At 41.9% G+C, this 22316-nt stretch overlaps 1 protein-coding gene across 4 annotated transcripts in view; it reads right to left on the bottom strand.

Annotated features, from left to right (window-relative positions):
• Window positions 1-1070: 1070 nt before the first annotated feature.
• plppr5b (phospholipid phosphatase related 5b) overlaps window positions 1071-22316 on the bottom strand; it is a 138179-nt gene continuing 116933 nt past the window's right edge. For 3 of the 4 annotated variants that reach the window (XM_039789744.1, XM_039789740.1, XM_039789742.1), the window contains 3 exons: window positions 16846-17022; window positions 8704-8838; window positions 1071-2557 (listed from right to left, as the gene is read on the bottom strand). In XM_039789744.1, coding sequence (XP_039645678.1) covers window positions 2528-2557; window positions 8704-8838; window positions 16846-17022 — 342 coding nt within the window. In that variant the 3' untranslated portion in view covers window positions 1071-2527. Of the gene's footprint in view, window positions 2558-8703; window positions 8839-14923; window positions 15216-16845; window positions 17023-22316 lie in introns of those variants that run through there. The other variant, XM_039789743.1, reaches the window with a different exon arrangement.

Raw genomic sequence — 22316 nt, 5'->3', positions numbered from 1 at the left:
CTGACATGGACAGACCTGGGTCAAACATTTAGACTACTAAATGAGATTTACGCATCGTGATTAGAATTTCCAAAGAGACAGAGGGAGTGAGGCTTCTGGTTTCCCAAATATACAGGTACTGTAAATGGCTGCAGGTCTATGCAGATTTGTGTTTTATTGGTAACGCAGAGGAGCCAACACACACATCTCCCAAATCTCAAATCTTACGGAGACCTGAGTGTCACGCAAGCTGCCCTCCTGCCTCCTAACTGCTGTCTAAAGGCTGGTTCAAAAATGTTTAACAAAAAAACATGTTAAAGTTTTACTCAAAATCTGAACAAGAATAAAAGAAACGGCTTGGGTGGTGAGAGAGTATTTGGTAACACTTTACTTGGAGGTATCTACATGAGAGTGACATTGACACTGTCATGAACACATGACACTGTCATGACACAGTCATGACACATGAACCCTAACTTCTCATGACAAAAACCAAATGACAATTACTAAAAGAAGCGTTATGTCATAAACCAGGGCTCCAGACTGCGACCAAATGGTCGAATTTTGCAACCAAAATTTGAGAGTGTGCGACTGAATTTGACATCCAGTCGCACATGTGCGACCAGTAAATTTGCCCCCTTTTTTTACATGTTAAATGTCGAAATGTCAGATGCGAAAGGTGCCCAACCCTAAGGGTAGTAGCCTAAACAATGCATGTTTAATTTTAAGTTGAATTCATTGTAATTGTAGACTAGAGCTGGAATATTTTTTTTATATTTTGTTTACTGTCATGACAGCAATGGTGCCTTCTATGTTGAATCTTCAAAAGTGACACTGAATTTGAAATTTCTGCATCTATTATCAAAGTGTTTATTAGTAATACAGTGGAAATTAGTAGAGATGTGAATATTCAGTTAGCATGTTGATTCACGGTGTGTGCCCCTAAATTGTCTGGTTGCGCCCTTAAAATTTTCAGTTGGGGGCCACTGTGCTCCTAGTGAAAAAAGTTAGTCTGGAGCCCTGTAAACGTTTATGACTTGTTTATAATATTTATGACACGTTCATGACAGTGTCATGTCACTCTTATGTAGATACCTTCAAGTAAAGTGTAACCGAGTATTTAAAGTCAAAAGACTTTTTTTTCAGTTTTATCTTTCCTTTAAAGGAGCAGTGTGTAGGATTTAGTGGCATCTAGTGGTGAGGTCACAGATTGCAACTGAATACCATTCCCCTCACCCGTCCCTTTGTAAGCATGCAGAGAACCCATGGTGTCCATTCTGGGCTACTGTAGAAAACATGGCAGGCTCCATGGAAGAGGACCGGCTCCCTATGTAGAAATGAATTCTATTCTAAGCTAAACATAAACCCAACAATTCTTAGTTTCAGGTGATTTTCATGCTTATGAAAACATAAATATGATTATATTCCATTTCTGCCAATACCCCCCTGAATCCTACACTCTGCCAAACTGACGTTCTTTACCTTTAGTGCTTTTTATTGCAAGAGGCTGGCAGGTGTCATGTAACCTGATGAGCCAGATGTTGTTGTTTTTTTAACACAGAACCACGTGAGAAGCCGTCATTGGAAACTGTTTGGAAAAGGGCAAGGCGCTTTCAAAAAATACCTGGCAGGTGATTGGATGAACCATCTGTCCGTCACGTCTGCCATTGTTGCCGCGGACGTCAAACACACCTAAACCACGCTGTAGCTGCCGGTAGCTTCTCGCATGATCTCGTGATATCATGAGCATTCAGCTGCTGTGCAAGGTAAGACAAGACATCAAACCAGCAGCAAATCTCTCTCCCCACATTTCCTGCCATATCTCAACTGTCAAAAGATCTAACAAATAAAAATTGCCCAACTAAATCGCAACTCTCGCGTCATATTGCGAGAATCCAACTGCCATGCAAGTTAAACACACTGCTCCTTTAAGTGAAAATGTCCCATTTGGTTTGATAAATATGGGCCCAGCAGTTAATGTCATATTCTGATATTCACAACGGCCCTCTGAACGTTATAAAGGTGATGTGATGACAGCAAAAACAAAACTTTAGCGACATAACAAGAGAGGGTTCTTCATCTTTCTCCGTTTGGACACTCTCACTCAACTTAACGACTTACAGCCATCTGATTGGAACACTCTGTTTTACACAACATAACCACACCAGGAGAACATATTGGACCTTGGCAGAGTTGAGATGGTGCAATCCAGTTCTTCTCTTGTTCTTCTGTCCCACAGTGTACAACCTGTCCGCCTCGCAACAGTCATTTTGGTGGCGAGATTCAAAAGGATTCAGAATAAGTGCATAGATGGAGAAAGCAGAAGCAACCTGTCCCACTGAGTTACTGACTCCTCTTTCGTTATTTTTTTTCTTCCTTGAATACAAGAAGCTGCAAATGACAACGGGCCTGATAAAAGACAACATAGAACAACATACCGCAGACCAGACACACACAGAGAATGGGTTTAGCACTGCACTCCGGTTAATTGGATTGGACGGTGAAGAGCGTGGACGTCCAATGCGTCTGCCACACGGCCGACTCCACGTCATGTGACCTCAGCGAAGGCGATGTGATTCTGCAGGGAGGAAAGGAAACCAATCAGGACGGAGGAAACAAGGTATTCAGGTTGGTCTGACGGGAAAACCTTTATTTGGACCAATCCCTCAAAAGTAAATTTCAAGCTGGTCTTGGTGAGAGTTTTCATGGAAATTCTAGCCATGATCAGCCAAAAGAGTATAGACCATGATGTCTCCTAGAGTTCAGCCACGAATATATCTCTGAGGGAAGGCTCCAAATAACAGAATCATCTAAGGTGTTTTTTATAACAGAACAAAATCAGAAAACCAAAAAGGAAGACGTTTCGAATTTGGGTGGGTTAAAAGGAACATTCTAGTGTATTTCCGCTATATGCTGTATTTTCCATAAATGTGGTCATTGTGACTCTGTGTCATGAGAACGTTGCACATGGCACCTCTGTTGTGGAGATTCAGGGATGCGACTTGCAGAAGTTGACCTATACAGTTAGCCATTATGGCCATCCCAGGAAGCTACTTCCTGTGTTTACTTTGGGTCGGACTCAGAGACAAGCGTTAGAAAGGATTCACGTAGAAATCATGTTCAATTCGAAAGCTGTAGGAGACTCACGTAGCTTTCCCCAATATACTTTGTTAGCACGAACCATAGAGTCACAATGGCTACACTATTTTGGAAATACACCACTTTACGTTCAGAACCTCCATCACTGAAAATACACCATCAGAGCACTCCAATCAAATCCAGATGCCAGCATATAGCAAAGGATTTCAAACAGAAATAGACCTAGGCCTGATTAGCATGCAAAACTGGGAAAACAATGGCAGTGAGAAGCTTCAGCAGGGTATGGTTGTTCATGGAGACAAGAAGCTTTGATTTTTCTAATCCAACCTCAGTGTGTTTGGCTGTGGAGCGAGAGAAGAGGCGGAGGGCGGGGCAAAGATGCAAGTCTGGGGAGTGCTTTTCTCGCTGCTGCCTTAAGTAGCTACCAGTTATGTTTTTGCATTAGTGGCATGACCCCACTGGAGGTGTAGTACAGGAGAAGCATAGGCTGTAAAAATGATGGACGTAGCATCAATAACGTCACCCATTGGTTTGTCAACTGCCGTTTTGAACCCAGGAGTTTGCATTTTGGCTGTCGCCATCTTGTTTTTTTGGAGCCAGAAGTGACCATATTTGGACAAAAGGGTGGAGTTGGGGAGGACGACGCGCCTAAGCCAGTGTAAACCTATTGTTAAGCTAAGCTGCACGCTAAAGAGGGAAAGTCGGCGATTTTCAACCGGCTGACGTGAGTAAACACGGACCTTCAAGGATTGATGTTGTTCATATGCATGTACGGTGTTACACAGAGCTGGTGCAAAATTGGCAGAGTTTCCCTTAAGGCCCTGACACACCAACCCGATGGCCGACCGTCAGCAGAAAAGGCAGTCGGACTGATCAGTCAGCTCCCCGAGGTCCAAAAAGTACCTCAGAACACACTGAAGCGACGCCGACTTGAGAGTACGTTCTGAGCGTGCGCGAGACGTAATAAGTCTCCATAACATCTCTATCTGTACTGTCGCCCAAAAAATTAAAACTGGCAGCTGATTGGACGAACACGTCACACGGATCTGGCTGCTCCCGGATTTTACAACCGGGAATAGTGGCGGCTTCGTTCGGAATGCGATCTCATATTGTTCTAAAATAGTTCACTGAAACATGTTTCTGAAAACATTTTAAGCGAGAAATAGGCCGTGCAGTTGCTGCATCTGTCTTCATTTCAGATCGACAAAGGTCAGTTTAAAAGATTTTCGTCGGTTTTGACCACTATCACCCTTTTAACTTGGATTTACAAATGTCTCTTGCACAGTACTGTGTGGCAGGGGTCATATCATTTAAAAGAGAAGTGATGCCGAGTGACTTTTGCATGGCTGTTCCTGGCTTACAGGTTAACACGTCTCTCAGTTTCTCAGTCTGGCATGTTCTCAGTTGAGGCTGCCTGAAATGATCAACTGCCATTTAAGCAAGAGTGCCAACTGCCAGCGGATGTGTGAACAGAGATGTGTGGCTCAGGAGTGGCAGTTTTTTCTATCTTAAGAAGGAAAAGTGGCTGATTGTAGGGCACTCTTGTTTTAATGGAATATGCCAGTTAAATTAAATATGCCATAAGTAAATGTTGATAATAGGTATGCTGCTGCCATTCTGTCTACATATGGCACCTATAAATGGTATGTTACTCATATTACACTGAAAAAGATACCACCTCCAACCGACATGTACCGATAGTGTGCTAGTGTACGTGTATTCTTCAGCATTCCTCTCCACCAAAGAAGACAAAATAACAAAATAGAAGAGAGGGATTTGTTTTTTTTCTGCTTAAAGGTCCCTTCCTGTCCTGACATTTTGTTCACTGTGGCTTCTTTAGCTTTCAGGCATCTTCATGCTGAGCTATTTTTAGAGCCGGCAATTTTCCCCCATGCTTGTTGTAGCTGAGGTGAGAGTGTGAGATTTTCAGTTCTTTGTCAGACAACTGAGTGCAGGAAGCTGTGAGTGGAATTATCAGATAGGAGCCATGTATTTTCTACGTTCAGCATCCACATCTTGCATTATCATTTCTGAAATTTAAAAACAGATTTCACTCAGATGCAAAAAGGATGGAGCAAACACACTTCAACCACACATGCCAAACACTCTGGACAGTGTTAGGTTTGGTTTTATAAGCCTCATCCTCTCTTTGGCTTCATTGGATACAAACTGGTGTGGCCACTGTGGATCAAGATGGCTACCAGCTCAACAGATGGGTAGTCACTGGGCCAAAGTTAGTTCAGTACTGGACAATGGTGACATTACTGATTATTTTGTGTTATAGAGTGGTGTGAGGACAGGAGTGTAGGTTGACCCCCTCTCAGCAAGAAGACACCTGCACACTTTTCTCTATATTTTTAAAGCCTATCTAGGGAAACAGCCCATTTATGTTACATCTGTTCTGCAGTAGAGCAAACTCACTGCCTTAGATCTCAGCAATGTCTTATTCTGGAGGTACCCAAATTCAAAAATGAATCACATATTTTTTTTCCATCATTGACTAGTCCTGAAATGGTTAGATCTGAGAGCAGAACTCTAACCAGGCCTTTATCCCATATTGTTTTTTTTAAGTATTTCTTGGGGCATTTTTATGGCTTCGTTAGAGATTTTGACAGTTAAGACATGAGCAGAGAGAGAGTTCCATTGTATTGTACACTGTTAGAAAGGTCCGTAGAAATATGGGCTAATATACTGTGTTAATATGAAGGAATTTTCACAGGTGTTTTTCCGTACTTCGATTTTTTAATTACCAAAAATGTCCATTAAAGGTACAGAGAATATACTGTAAATCTACAGAATTTTCCATTTTTGGATTAAGAGAAATGTCCGTAAACTTAATGGAAAAGGTACTGATAATTTTCTGCCAGGACATTATTGTTGACATTATTTGTTTTACGGATTTGTTTCTGTGATTTTTTACAGTGTAGTCAGATTGAAACTGTGAGCACAACTACAGTTGAGTACAGTAGGTTGAAGCAGGAAGTGGGTCTGTAAACTATGAGTGATCGTGTCCAGTTACATCACAATGTTCCCTGAACACGTGTCCAATATGGAATACTGCTACACTCTTTTGTCAACTTTTGTGAAATTTGCTTAACATTTAAAAAGAAAAAAACAAACAAGTTATTGTCTTTGTCTTGCCAAGTATTCATCTCAGCTGTTAAAGTGACGAATACAATGTTCTGATTAGCAACAGAAATGATGGCTAAACTGACAAAAATACCACCCAAGTCGTAATATACCAGAATTATCCATACATGCCCAGAAAAATGTGTTTAGATGTGAAACCACTGGCTGACATTGTCCGCTGTTATTCGTATTAAATGTCTCAAGTAGGCAGTACTTGACTGCCTACTTGAGACATGTATGTCAGTCTAATTCCGATGCAGAATAATAAAAAAAGGCAGAGTAGAGATGTGTCCAGAGATTTGGCAGAGCTTGGGTTTGTTGCCTTTTGTTTCTGAGACGCTGGAACAAGTGGAGACCCTGCAGCCAGCGCAGGAAGGCCAGGAGGCGCTCCTTAATGTAGCAAGACTCTTCATCTTCATCATCCGTCTCCTACAGCAATGTGTGTAGGTGTGTCATTAAAGTCACACACTGCTACCTATGCCTTGTAGCAGGGCTAACGGTTGCTATTATGCTAAAAAAAGTACAAGAACTGCAAAGATGAGCAAATGCTAACATTTAGAAACATTATTAACAACAATATTCACTCCAAAGAGAAATGCATTCTCTACACCAGGGTTAGACCAACATATATCAAGGCAATAATGGCTTTTTTAAAGACAAAACAACAACAAACTAACATCTGTTTTGATTCTGAAGTTTGGTGATGATGTGATTTATTTTACAGTAAGTGGTGTCTCAAATTTGCTTCGTTATTTTGACCAGCAGATCCAAAGGTATTTCATTTGAGATGGTGAAGAGCACCAGATTCCCACATTTGTGAAGCTGGAACTAGCATATGCTCAGCATTTTTATGTGTTAAATATTTTAAAATCAAACCAGGAATCTAAATGTTCACAGATTTTCAGTGATTCATTGTGCTTGCGACTGCCATATGTCGATCAACTGATTGAAAAATGGAACCAATTTGTTTCACACTTAATGGAAGTGCTGATACGGTGGTACGATTTGACTTGCTGCCACCGGCATCATGTGTGATAGACTGCTGAGTGATTGGAGCTGACACCTGTCACTTCACATTTAACTTGACTTAACCTTTCCAGGTGTGCTGCCACATCTAATGTCAGGGCCAAGTCCAAAGTGGACACTTTGTTAGTCCTATGTATCCCTGTGTCTGGCAAAATAGTCGTAAATTCTACAAATCTGCTTCGCCAAATAAGGTTGGTATGACTCAGGCTTTGACGCCGGAGATCAGGGTATACGTGCATCGCCTCGGCGGCGAATGAATGACTCGGGTGTCGTGACGCAAGTATGGAACTTCAGTCCCTTGATGAAACGTCCAACGGCTACGACGAGGCCAACATTTTATTTCTCCCGTGTTCACATCTCCATGACAGAATACATAGTGTGGGCAGTATTATGTGTCTTATGAAACATATTTGCATATGGACAAAATGTAAACAATGCTTCACAGGTTGAATTGCCTGTTTCTTTTCACTTCATTATTCAGTGTGACATCATGCTCCTGTTAGTTGCTTTGTGTTTGGGATGCGGGGTGATTTTTTTTCCCTAACCAATCCATAGTGATCTTTTTCAGTTGACACGGAAGCTGTGCTACCAGTTGCTTACTTAACCAAATGTTTGGTCCTGACTTAATTTAAGAGTGTGTTCAGGCCATTTTTCGCCTTCCATCGGTTGCACCAATTTGACCGCAGGACTGTTGGGAGTTTATTTGCCTCAAACTGCCAATGTACAAACCATAAATTAGCTGTAAGCTAGCCAGGAATGGACACGCTGACCGTGTTTGTAGGAGTGTGTCTTTGTTCAGGTCAGCATCTAACTGGACTTACACGCACCAGAAACTGCTATTTCCCTCCACTCTTCCACACTTCTCCTTTCTCCTCTTGTCTCTGTATGTTTATGAAGCAGATTCATAAAGTCCCAGATACGCGCAAAGTTTGCGCTCACGTTGAAACTTTTCCGTTGCGCTGAAACGTCTTTACATCAGTTTGTGCTGCCCCCGGGGGATGCACGTCTAATCACATCTTTCCATTGACTTTATATGCAATCATGCCGCCTCCAAAATTTGCTATGTGTTTTATATGAACAAGGAATTGGAATTCTTAGTTCTCTAAGTTAACTTGCAAAAACATGTACAGCTGCATCAACCTCACCTACACTCTATTTTCACAGGACTGCTCTGGACCAGCAATATGACCTCCCGACTCTGAATCTGGTCTGAAAAGCTCTGATTGGCTCTATTTGTTCAATCGGAGAAACGGCTTTTAATGAGTGCTATGTGAGCCACTGAATATGGGGCCATTCAGAGGTCTGACACTTGACGATCATTTATCATTGTCGTCACACCATTAGTGGCCTTATGAGCGTTCAAAGAAGCATATTGGTCTAAAGCTGATGTACAGACGTACAGAACAGATACAAATACAGTCCTCCAGCATGGAAAGGTGTGTGATGTGAGAGCAGGTGTGCTGTGCTGACCTGTGAGGCGATGTACTTCTCCAGAGGACTCTCCATTCGGCCGATGTTCAGCATGCCTGTGTTCGGCCGCTGCTCCGCTGGTGACTCCTCGCACAGCAGTAACTTTCCTTTGAAGTTATGCACTACACACACCACCTATAACACACACACACACATACACAAAAGTAGGACAGAGATATGTGTAACTGATAGAGATTCCTGATTAAGAGAGTAACCCGAGTATGTAGGGCACATATGTGTGTATGGACTTTGTCCTGGGGGCACGACTGTAGCTATGATGGATGTGCTCCTTTGAAAAGGAGCAAAATGTGTCTTTGAGGTTCAAAATGAAATAACCAATTTCAAGTTGGCTGAGCAGAGAAAGAGATTCACAGACTCTCTGAGGCTGGAGTCATCTGAAGTCCATTGCATCCTACAGAGCAGTGCAACCTGGGAACTGTGTATGGAGTAGAGTGCGGATCGGGCTGAATTTTTCTGTCCGAGCCCGGCCCGCGTCCGACACAGCCGTGACCGAACCCGGCCCGAGCCCGACAGGTATTAAGAAATTTGTGTCCGAGCCCGACCCGAGCCCGACACAATTAAAATCTCATTTTTTTCCTCATACTAATGACACATGTAGGCTACGTTTGTTTGTGTGGAAAGCCCGCTTTTGTTAAGCAACTGTAGGAAGGCATTCGGAAATGTCAACAGATGAGCGCACCAGCTCACATGGGGCAACAAGCGCACGTTAATAAGCTGTTAAAATGTTCAATGTGTTAACCTTTCCTGATCGCTTCGTTTCCAACCGTGATCAGAAAACCCGGGGGAGACTCGTTACCTCCTCGGGTCGGGTAACCATGCCTTAGTATGGAGGGTCATGAAGCAGCCAGCAAACTTGAGAAATGTCATTGACCACAAACAGCCAATGAGGTTGCTCTCCAGGGGTCTCATTTAGAAACGTGGCGTACGCACAAAACGCGACTGAAAACGTGCGTACGCCACTTCCCACGCAAAGGTTATGATTTATAAAAAACAAACTTGACGGGAGAATGTGCGGTCCTCCACGCAAACTCTGACCCATGCGTACGCACATTTTGGAGACAAAATAGGATTTGGCGACGCAGGTGGTGAACTGAAGTCAGACTGCAGAAAGTACATGTGGGAATAACAATTAGGCTACTCTTAATATGTTTTAATATAAGTATTAATGCCTCACGCACATTTCTTCACACCATATCATGAAGATTAAATCCAGCAGTGTTATTTGCGCTTGTACTGAGCGATGGCCATGTGTCTCTGGTACACCTCAATTTCAAATCTTAAATAAAAACTCTTTCTTAATATTTAATCAGCGCTGTATCGCCGTCACATTGTCCGCTACGGAGCAGGAGGATGAGATGGTCCGACTGCATGGAATTACAGGATAGCATCAAATACCCTAGCATTAGATAATAACTAAATATCTGTCTTTAAAACATGTGCATATATCATCAAATGTCTGGAAATACAGCCGTTAAGCTCTGTTCATAACAAAACCTGCATGAAGAAAAGTGTGTTTGCCTATTACATTCCGATTTAAAATTGTATCTCGGGGTGGGGGATACCACTAGTTGTTGCTGTGATTTTAGCAAGGTGTTAACAATCACAAATTGTTGTAGGCTAAACATATAAATACTGCGGTGAACCCGTGCATAATGCTGCATGATGGCCCTGCTGGCCCTGCAGGAGGACTGGAATGGAAGAATCGGGAGAAAAAGAGACTTCGGGGACCATGACGATGACTGGCTCATATGCCGATTTAAATTCCCTAATATAATATATATTATATATAATCTTCAACTTCATCACTAAGGCTTGTTTGGATATAATATATAGTTCTGTTAAATCTTATTATATACGTCTGGTATATCGAAGCTGTCCCCGAATGCCGTAATGCCTGCAGTTTTGGAAGATTTTATTAATAAAAGGTAGACTATAGATCCGGTTTCCCTACACAGTTTTTTTTCTCCATCAGTTGTCATGATTCGGCATGTTTCGGTGTAACGAAAGAACAACTGCAAGGATCATTAACATACTGATCAGCATTCACAAGGTGCTTTACATTGATTATTTATGGTTCAAAATGGGCGTGTAGAGGGCGGGATAAGAGGCTGATCCACGTACGCACAATCTGTGATTTATAAAGGGAACATTGCTTACAGGTGTGCGTACACGGTTTTATAAATCTGACTTTTTTTCGGCGTACGCCAATTTGGGCTTTTGGGCGCACGTACACTTATAGTAAGGATCCTACGCACAGCTTTATAAATGAGACCCCAGGTGTTTTGTTCCATGAGCCAAGGGCCAAACAGGAAGGCACACAGCAACTGAACTTGGGATGGCTCGCTGCTGCTACTCCTTTTTTTTTTTGTTGCAACAAATGCTTTAATTCATTTAGAGAAATTGTACAAATTTCACCTAACAGGAATTAAACACAAAATATAATTCTGCTAACTTAGCACCAATTAAGTGTAGCTTTCAGCATCTGACACAAAACTCTTTGTGGTTTCACTTACAGTAGGTCTGGTAGTATCATCCTATTGTCAGGCAGTTTTCCAACGCAAGGAGAGAAAGCTAACCGATGCATGATGGACAAACTTCATTAAGACTCGTTTTGCTTTTCTATTGTTCCAGTTTCTATACTCCAGCTGCCTGGCGTCGACAGATGCATCTGTGGTGAAGCTGCAAATGGAACGGCAGCGCAGCTTTGCCGCTCATTGGTTTCCCTGTGTGTGTCCAGTTCAGAGGGTGGTGATGTCATCGTGTGTCAGCATTGATTTTGTCCAGTTGAGAGTTGAAGAAGAGCTCTACACAATTTTTCTGTGTTTATATTGTTGTGTCTATGTGTGTGTGTGTGTGTGTGTGTGTGTGTGTGTGTGTGTGTGTGAATGGCAAAACAGTTAAACTCTTTGAGAGGTCATGTGCATTTAACTTGTTTAAGGAGGACTACTGTTCTAAGACTCTCTAATATCAGTCATTGTTATCTACCACTGAGAAGACTTGGTATGTGGAATCAAATAAAGAATATAAAATGTGTGTGTGTGTGTGTGTGTGTGTGTGTGTGTGTGTGTGTCTGTGTGCTACAGTATAGTGTGCCTTCCTTTGGCTAATATTACCTTTGTGTATTTGGTGATAATTCAATTTTATTTTTAGTATCAAATCATAACAAGAGTTATCTCAGGACACTTCACAGATAGAGTAGCTCCAGACCACACTCTATAATTTACAAAGACCCAACAATTCCAACAATCCCCCCCCCCCCCCCCAAGAGCAAACATTTGAGGAACAGTGGCGAGGAAAAACTTCCTTTAAACAGACAGAATCCTCAGACAGACCCAGGCTCTTGGTGGGCGGGCAGTGCTGCTGTCGGTTGGGACACACAGACACTGATACAGATATACAGAAATAGAGAATTATTATTCATAATAATTATAGCAGTTGGCATGATGAACAGTGGAAATTATAGTAATTATAAAGATAATGGAACCATGACTAGCAATAAGAGTTGTTAAGTTCTGATTTCAACTGTTTAAACCAGCAATGTCTGATTTGTAGGACACTTGGAGGCAGTGGGAACACGTGAACACAACACTGACTTATCATCACCTTTAAAGTTGATATGACAAGTTGCTTATTTACATATCCGGAATACATCCTACAGCGTTGTCATTCAGTTGTGTGTATTTAGGATACGTTTACACGCGTTTAGCGTGTTACGTGGCTTGTGTCGACAGCTGGACTGATTAAAATAGCAGCGTATCTGTTCCGTCATACGAGCGTGCGACAGCCTGAAACGCCTTCTGTGTAGACTTGCTGACAGCGCAATATTCTCTCTCTAGTTTTGGTCTCCACTGGCTCCTGAGGGAAATATCTGTCTCTTTAGCTGCTAAATGCCCAGCTCGTCTGTAACTGTGTCTGTGTGCTGTTTGCTGCTGATCAGGGAGAGTACAGTTAGTTTTTCTCTGTTAGCAGCCGCCTGCTGCTGGAAAAGACGCCATGAGAGAGCTGAGAGTAACAGAACAGTAAAGCTGCTGGACAGCTAAACAGTGAGCTGCTATTAAGCTCTGGAAAGCACATTCAGCAGATTCCTCTCATTACAAAAGACGATAAAACAAGCCAGTACAATCAAAGACAAAAGATACAATACGATAAACCTGGTAACATATAACAGACCTTCACTACACTTAATTGCTGAAGTAAGTTAAGACCCAGGAAGCACCAACCTGCATATTGACATTGTTGTGCTTTCAGCCGCAGTTTTCTAAGTGCTGGTACATTTCCTTGTGTTAATCCATCTTAGCACCTATTTTCTGTTTTAATTTTCTAAATTAGAAGGTCCCATTTATTTGTTTAATTCCTAAAGACCTAAAACCACGTTATTATGCCCCACAACCCATGTGCAAGCCTTTATTGCTCCACATATACCAGCAGGATCTTAGCGAGATAATTTGCACATATAAAACAGCATCCCTGCAGAGCCAGGAGCTCTCTGATTGTTCTCTGTGATAATGAGAGCTATTAGTTTGAGGCAGCCATGTCAACATGAGAGGAGAGGAAACAAGGAGAGGGGATGAAAGAAAAAGCGGAGGGAGGAGGAGAGAAGAGAGGAAACAAGATCCCTCATTCGATAGCTCTTTGCTCCTCTGTCCTCGGGTGAAACGGAAGTTGTTCTGGCCCTCCTTTGTGAAGGCCGTCTCAAAGCCCTTATTTCTGCCCCAAGGATGGAGGAGGGACCTCTAAGGAGCTACGAGCGAGGATGGATCTCTGAGTAGCTACGAACAAGGATACAGAAAGCAGCCTTCCTAGGAAGCTGTGCAGCTGAAAGCCGTTGCTAACTCCGCCCAGACAGCTAACAATTTCACGTGATGCTACGGAGGAAAGGACGACTCATCCCTATAAAGTTTCCTCTCCGCTCCCGTGATTTCCTCGCGTCTCTCCCATGTTCATTTTGGTGGGACGGACTTAGACGCGAGGAAGAGAAGCAAGCGAAGGAGCCGGGGATGCAATTTAAGGGAGCCGAGATCCAGCCAAGGACAGGGAGACGAGGAGAATAGAGGAGGATGAGGAGGAGAGAAGAGAGGAAACAAGGAGAGGAGGGAAAAGTAAAAGAAAAGAGTGTTGTCTTTGTATTTCCCAAATGGCACTGTAGTGTTTTAACATGAATGCAGCTCAGTGTGAAGAGGCTGAGTGAGCCCGTAGCGCAGAGCCTCTCTCTCTAAAAAGCCCTCGAGGCACAGCAAAGAATGAACTGGCCTTTCTCTGTCCGACGCAAGAGGAAGAGAGAGGATGAGAAAAGGGGAAAGAATGGGATTATCTTCAGCTGCTAGGAAACATGCTGTATCTGGGGCCCCGTCATCATCACTGTGTGTGGATTACGTGATAGCGTGCAGCACAGCTGCGTAGCGAAGACAAGCCGTGATATAGAGTACTTCACGAAAGAACACGGGCCTTGTAAAAAAAGCATGTGCGACCATGCAGCAACACAGACTGACCGCCATTAGCGTCACATGGTTGAGTTGTGTAGCCAAACCTGATAGATGCTGTACATGTGAACTCCAACACAAATACTTATTTCCTCTTGCTTCTATTTTTGCTATGATTGTTAAGCAGCTGGCAATCCTTCAGATTTATCATATTAGCAGCAGAGCAATACATATTCATTTTACTGTTATTATCAAACAAAGCTGCTACATAAATGAACTGGACATGATGGACGCCACAGTCTGACCGAACAAATAAAGCTTTTTTTCAGCCATGCTAACGGCAGTGTCGGTCAGTTGGTTCACCATATTGATCCGGCCTGAAATATTGCAACAACCAGTGTTTTCCCTAAGTCTGTTGATGACTTACAGTAGGTGGACATATTTGGTGGGGGGGTTTAGGGGTTCCTCTCTCAATAAAATGTTGATGTGCAATTTCACATCATTATGGACTATTATTATTACCATATGTGTGCCTGAAAAATTGCAGAAGCTAGAGCAGACAATAAATAGATAGATAGATTTTTATTGATCCCAAAAAATGGGAAATAATGGTGTTGCAGCAGCAAAATATCAGACACACAGCATACATACAGAGTATACATTAAATAATAAGAAACAATATACATGAAATAATAATTGAATACTACACGAGCAGTATTTAAAATATATACAATTTGGAAATAAAATGAAATGTAAATATGTATGAAATGAAATGTAAATAACACTCAAAAAGCTAAGACAAAAGACAAAACTTGCTAAAGAAGTCCACTGGGGACAGACTGCAATCATTAGATGTGAGAAAAGTCGTTCGGTTAGTTTTGAAGCTCACATTGACTTTACATTCATTAGGCTTAGGCGTTGCCCGGAACGGCTTGGGTGTGATAGGATGGCCTGTCATCACATTTGGTGCAGAACTCCCCGAGGATGAAGCCTAATGACTTGTGTGTTCCCTTAACATTTCCTCTAGTGCTGCTAGCAGGTCAAAGTTTCCACTGGTCCTGTGAAACCACTCTGTACAAATGAAGCACAGACGTTCATGATTCCCAGACGATGAATGCTACCGACTGTGACTGACTTTTCCTTAGCGCCACCATGATTTACACATTTGTGGTTTTGAACGAAATGTCTGAACTTTTGGACGGATTGCAATGAAATTAGGCTCAAACTTTAATGGCCCTTACGTGATTAACTGTAACAACTTTGATGACCCTCTGACTTTTCTTACATCATGATTAGGTCAACATTTTAATTTGCCCAATAATAAAAATAGAAAGAGGTTAAACTCCAGCTGCAGGATATTGTTATAAACTAGAGATGTTCCGATACCAATACCAGAAAAAAAGAAAGTTCAGTGGTGTTCATTTTGTAAAGTTTAGTTTAACAACAATGTTAGTAATCATATCACATTCATACAGGTGTTGAAACATAATAAAATATATGTATTTTCTAACATGCTGGTATCGGATCAGTAGTCGGTATCGGCCGATACACAAGTTCAGGTATCGGAATCGTTATCGGGAAGCAAAAAATGGTATCGGAACACCCCTACTATAAACCAAACTGCTGGTAAAAAAATCTGATTTAACGTGTATGTGGTTATCCAGGAAAAAATTGCTGAACTGCAAATGGCTAGCTTGTCAGCGAAGACACTTTTTTTTGCTTGCCATGTTTTATTGGGAGGGGATAGTACCCGGTCTAGATCAGGCTTTCAGGGTCTCAAACGTCTTTCTGACAGGATTACCAAACAGCAAAGCAGCAGAAATTGGGCAGACACCCAAACTGACATTGCATACAAACGGGGAATAATCAGCAAGTTGAAGTCAGATTATCACCTGTGTGAAACTGTGAGGAAAAGTGAAATAACGCATCTCAAAAAAATCGTAAAATTGTGTAATTTTCCGGTTTGCAAAGTAGTGTTCCCACCATTCTTCCGCTCTTAAAACACCACAGTGCTGCACTGGGCCCTCGCCACATAGTTCTGTCCTTTATGGAAATAAAAACAAAAATCATTCTTATATGTCCTTCCTTTTGGGCATGCATTTACTGTGTTATAATGAAATTAAAACATATGATTTTTGTTTTTTCATTGTGATTTGAATAGCCCATGCCACATTGAAATCATATCAGAGCACAGAGAACAAAGGGAAGAGCTGTGAGACTCAGAGGCCACACAACACTGTTCCAAAGGTTACTTGAAAATTGCATCAATGAGGCTACTGATTACTCATCAAAAAAGTACTTCTGTTAATTTACTCTATCGCTCAGCACAGCAGCTAAGGTAATGCGTTACATTACTCGTTACTTTACTTGCATTTCTGAGCCAAGCCAAGCCAAGCTTGTCAAATTACTGTATTATTGCATGTCTCATAATTACTCATCACTTACAGTCAGGAAAACAGTTCCTCAGCCATCGTGGAAAAAAAGTGCCCAAATGGTCAAAAAAATTGACAAAAACGTCTGAAAAAGTGACATTGATATGCGGGCCTTGAGAATGACACGTGTGCTAAATCCCAACACTTCTGTCCACATATGACCTGTGTGTGTGTGTGTGTATGTGTGTGTGTGTGTGTGTGTGTGTGTGTGTGTGTGTGTGTGTGTGTGTGTGTGTGTGTGTGTGTGTGCGCAGACGCGCGAGACTCACCAGAAAAGTGGCGATGGCCGTGCCGATGATGAAGCCAGCGATGACGTCCGACCAGTGGTTGCGGTATTCAGCCACGCGGTTCAGACCGGTGAGGAAGGCCAGACACATGAGCCCCAGAGACAGCATGGGCTTGGCCAGACGCGTGCCTTTGGCCTGCACCGTGCACGTCACATACATCTGCCAGGGAAGAGAGACGCAACCATTGCTGGAGATCCTCTGCATTTTTTTTTACATCTTGTTAAATCACTGGTTTCATTTCTTATTCAGTTAGGAGACATTGCAAACTCAGGACCCTCTTTTGTTGCAAAAGTTGTTAGAGGTAAGATACTCTGGTAAGATATATACAGTATATATATATATATATATATATATATATATATATATATATACAGTATATATATATACAGTATATATATATATATATATATATATACACAGTATATATATATATATATATATATATATATATATATATATATATATATATATATATATATATATATATATATATATATATATATATATATTATGATGGTTACAATAGAGGGGTTGTATCTATCTATAGTAATGGATATGTGAATGTCCCCTCCTACAAAATATGGCTTCTCAGGATGTAACACCATGGTCTAGTACTGAAACATTGCCTACTATTAAACTTTACATATTTTTGCAAGTTAGACAGTGTGCGGGATATTTCTTTGCAACTTTTGACCTGTTTGTCAAAAAAGTATCACTCAGGAACTGGTATCAAAGTCACGGTATTGGTATCGGTACCGGTATCGAACCCCTTGGACAGTATCCAGCCCTGTTAGCGTGTTACAGTAAAGTTGCATGAATGTGATGCATCCTGCGACTCTGGACTGTGTTCCTTGTGTTCAGAGGTGGAGACTGGAGTTTGCATATCAAATGTCCCTCCCAGCCGCCTAGTGTATCTGAAACATAAGGTTCCCTGTGCTTTGTCAAGAGACTGGGCATGGGCCATTTACCAGTTTCAGAGTCACGGTTTCAAAACCACTAACATTAACATTCCTGCAGTATGAGCCGTCAAGGACAGAAAGTGCAGTTTAGAAATAACTCTCGGAAGAATACATTGTGTTTGTTTTATACCTAGACATTTCAAATAAAAACATTTTAAAGCTGTAAATGCAATACTGCAATACCAAGAAAACCGTGATATTTTTGTTGATGGTTATCATACTGTTAGAAACGTATACCGGCCCATGCCTAGAAGAGACGAGACTGGTGCGTAAGGTTTGGTGTTTGGTGTTTTAAGCCCCCAATGTTGTCTTCCAGGCAGCGCTTTCTGGAAGGCACTATAGGATTAGGCAATGGTTAGGGTTAGGGTTAGGTGCCTTGACGTCGACGGTCACAGCGCTGCCTTGAAGTCGACGATGGGGGCTTAAAACACCATCGAGCGTAAGGTTTGCACATAAAGGTACAATCTGTGATGAAACGGGTGAACAGTGCTCGTTGGTTTGACGACTGATGGAAAATGATGTTTTGCTCCCAGAAGCTGTGTCATTGGGTGAATGACTGCAGCAAGTAAAAACTGTTGTGTCATTGTGCATGTCTCAGAGATGTGTATGATCTAATATCCCACTCAAAATATTCTCCTGATAGGGAAATGCTGAAAATCTACATTATTTTAGTTTGACTTTCAAAAATGTTCTGAAATTCCCTCCCTGTGCTTGTAATGTTTTACTGAAAACTCTGTGATGAAATGCCGGCAGACAGCTGTGACTGTGTGTAAATATGAGCGGATATGTAGAGTCTCTCCTCAGGGCATCTGTCTATTTTCTCCCCTGTATTTAGAGAAGTGCTGGCAGATCTGCCACTGGAACTGCAGCACGGAAGAAGAAAAAATGAGGAGAAAGAGGCGGATGGAGAATAATAGATAGATAAAAAGGAGAAGAGGAACGACATGAAAATAAGAAGAGAGCGGAGGCAGAGGATGATACCCAGAGGGAGAAACACAGCAAATAAGAGAGGTGAGGGGAAGGGAGAAGGAGAGACAAACGGAGCATAGGGGAAGGAGAGAAGGGAGGAGGTAAAAGCAGAGAGCAGATGAGAAAGTGGGAAGAGAGGTGAAGAAAAAGGAGGAGGAGATAAGAGTACATGATGGGAGAGGAGATTGAAAATATTCAGGCTGAGCCTATGTTGTAGGGTTGACAATTGGTGCTTTCACAAAATATTCTTTACAGTGAGATTTTAGATAAAAAACCATAAATAATGTGGTAAACAGTTTCAAGTGAATTCATAGAGAAAAAATAAATCCAACTATGTACTGTGTATGTTTACATGCATGCACAAAAATAGTGTGATGTTAAAAGAAATCTGCAATTCTTCACATATTCCCTCAAAATGTTTCACAACAGATTTCCTGAGAAAACGGAGTTAGTGTGTGCTTGTTATTATCAATTTAGACAAAGTGACTGTACATCACCATGTCTTGATATATGATTTCATCACGATAACATTCCATTTAAAGACGATAAATGATCATATTGAATTATTGCCCAGCACTAGGCAGAACACAACATGGGGGACAAAGCAAACCTGCCTGGGCTCCGGTGTCACAACACCTTCTCATGAAGGGTTCCTAAGATATCGTACCAAAACTTATGCACAACGATATACTACAAAATAACTGCGACCACCGGCCTGTCACGTGATGTCTGCTCACATGACAGCTTGTTAAAGGTCCCATGGCATGGAAATTTCATTTTATGAGGTTTTTTAACAATATGAGTTCCCCCAGCCTGCCTATGGTCCCCCAGTGGCTAGAAATGGTGATAGGTGTAAACCGAGCCCTGGGTATCCTGCTCTGCCTTTGAGAAAATGAAAGCTCAGATGGGCCGATCTGGAATCTTCCGGGAAATTCCGCCGGGTGCATGTATTTTCCGTTTCCTTCCTCTTTCTTTGTGTTGGAATTTTAAATTCGGTGGATTTATGAGGACTATGGTTAACTACTCCTCAGATCTCTGCAGGGTAAATCCAGACAGCTAGCTAGACTATCTGTCCAATCTGAGTTTTCTCTGTGGTGTTTAGCACCGCCCATGAGATGATTCTGATTGGTTTAAAGAAATGCCATTAAAAACTAGAGCCCGTTTTCCTCTCATCCCCGAATGCTGTGCGGAGTAGCCAGACTCTCTTCCAGCGCACTTTGGAGAAGGGTCTGGCAAATCGAGACTACTGTGAGCCTTTCAGAGGCCGTTGCAGTGAAGTTTAGCCCACAAAAGCTAACTGTGAGCCGGCTACAGGGCAGCGCCAGGTGACGGTCCTGTCAGGGGCTAGTACCGTTGGGTTTATCTGACAAAAAGTGACTATCCTGCTGCGACGACAGTTAAAGCTATAGTGCGTAGTTTCTGTCTCCCCCATGAGGAATTCTAAGTTATGACAACATAACGTCCACATGATACAAGCCTTCCGTGATCATGCACTACCCCCCCCCTCCATGCAGTTACTTGTAACCAAGGAGGACACGGAGGATTAAAAAACCATGATGGACTCTTCAGAAGAGGTCATTATCTTCACTCGAGTTTCTGCGCGGGAAAGTCACCGGACGCCACAATCTTCTGAACATAGTCATACTGAGAAATACGGAGTAATAATAATAATAATAATATTATATGGAGCTGATAGTCTTAATTAGCTTTGTAGCAACTCATTTGGCAATGGCTTGGGGACGTTTATTAATATGAAAAAGTTACACACTAAAGCTTTAAGTTTAGGCACCAAAACAACTAGTTAAGATTAGAAACCAGACTGTGGTTTGGGTTAAAACAACAGTCCCCTAAGTAGCACTCCCAGGACCTGAAGACCCGTTTCCTGGGTGAAAGTTTTGTGTTCTCTCCTTAACTTCTTCCGTTCCCCCGGCTTGAAAGCCCTGTGTTTTAGGAGCCAAACATCACCCCCCCGACCTCCTCCCCACGAGGATCTTCACGCTCTTATCCAGCAGCAGTCAATGTGCTGCTGACAGTAATAAATACGTCGAACACACACCAATTACAGTGCGTTACCTTTTGTGGCGATATGTACGAATGGTTGAACAGAGAACAGCCTGAAAAAAACAGAGAGAGTCAAGTGGAGGGATAGAGCCTGGAGCATCATCCCTTCCTCCTCTCCTCTCCATCTGGGCCTCAGATGAAGTGCTGTAAATAATGTATCCTTATCATAAGGTCTGCTCACTAATCTCTAAGGTTACAGCACACTGTAAAAATCACTTGATTATTTATCACTGCCATTAGAAAAAGTTTCTACTGAGGTCTGCTTAAGATCTATCACACGAAACATTTCTAATAAACACATTGTTAAAGGTGACCAGATAACACTTCAGAGCATGCATTACAGTATATGTATAAAGCTGTCCAAAAATGTTTTCCTTCTTTGTTGTTAAAAACACGAGTAGCTATGTTTCCAACCAATTGTCAATTGAATTGAACTGAAGTTCACTAAAAACATTCATGTGAACTTGGTGCTGTAGGTAGGATTGGGAAGATCCAGGACTTAGCCAAAGAATTTGAACATCGACAACTTCTCAGTCCCTCCCCCCCTTTCTGCTAAAGCCCAAAACGGTGTCCTAAGCCCCTCCCCCCACAAGGGAGAATGAATGCTTGTGCATGAGCAGTGATTGACACGCAGTTAGACACCCCCCCCCTGGCCCTGATTGGTGCATTTGAACAGGGAGCGGTGGATTTTTGCAAATGGCACTACAGGCTGTAGGTGGTGCCAGAGGAGATGGATTTTTTTTGTTTTTTATTACCAGCTTCATGTAGTTCTCCTCGAACATAGGGTCAGTTTCAGCAAATCAGCAGAAAGTTAGTTTTATAAGTCTTACCTACTGCACCTTTAAGCCGGTGAAAGTGTGTTTCCATCCAACGGCTTTAAAGCGATTAAAACCTGTGCCTGATGACGTCACATGCTGTTTTGCGGTCAAATCGGTGTATCAAATAGATTTGAGACATTTTAAGGTGTTTCCATTCATTTTCACACTGAATCGCACAACATTCAAGCTAACATTTGCAAACAAAGTTTGGATCGTGCTGTCTACCTACAAATGGTTGTGTGCCAGCTGATAGCGACATATCAAGCTTTAGTCAGACAATGACACTATCAACACATCACTATGACAATGCAGATGCACTTTATGGCATTTCTTGGATTTTTTGGATCTAAAATAGACGTTATATTTCGCTCGTAAATTAAATTGAAAAAGTCTCTCGTCTCCTCGTTTGTCCACTTTTATCTGTCTTTGTTGACACCCACCATGTGTGCAATGAAAACGTAAATAAGTGCCGCAAATGACATAAAATTTCTTCTTCTTGGTTTTATGGCCAGTTGCAACTATAAAATGACCTAAAACCTAATCACAATTCATTATTTATTCGGCAAATAACGTTTCCATCAGCGTTTATCACATAAGCCGTTTACCGATTCAGAGAAAATCCGATGAGATCGAACGTACAAACTTT

Source organism: Perca fluviatilis, chromosome 22 (genome assembly GCF_010015445.1).
Source record: "Perca fluviatilis chromosome 22, GENO_Pfluv_1.0, whole genome shotgun sequence".
NCBI classification, from domain to species: domain Eukaryota; kingdom Metazoa; phylum Chordata; class Actinopteri; order Perciformes; family Percidae; genus Perca; species Perca fluviatilis.
This window is presented reverse-complemented; position numbering and strand designations above follow the sequence as displayed.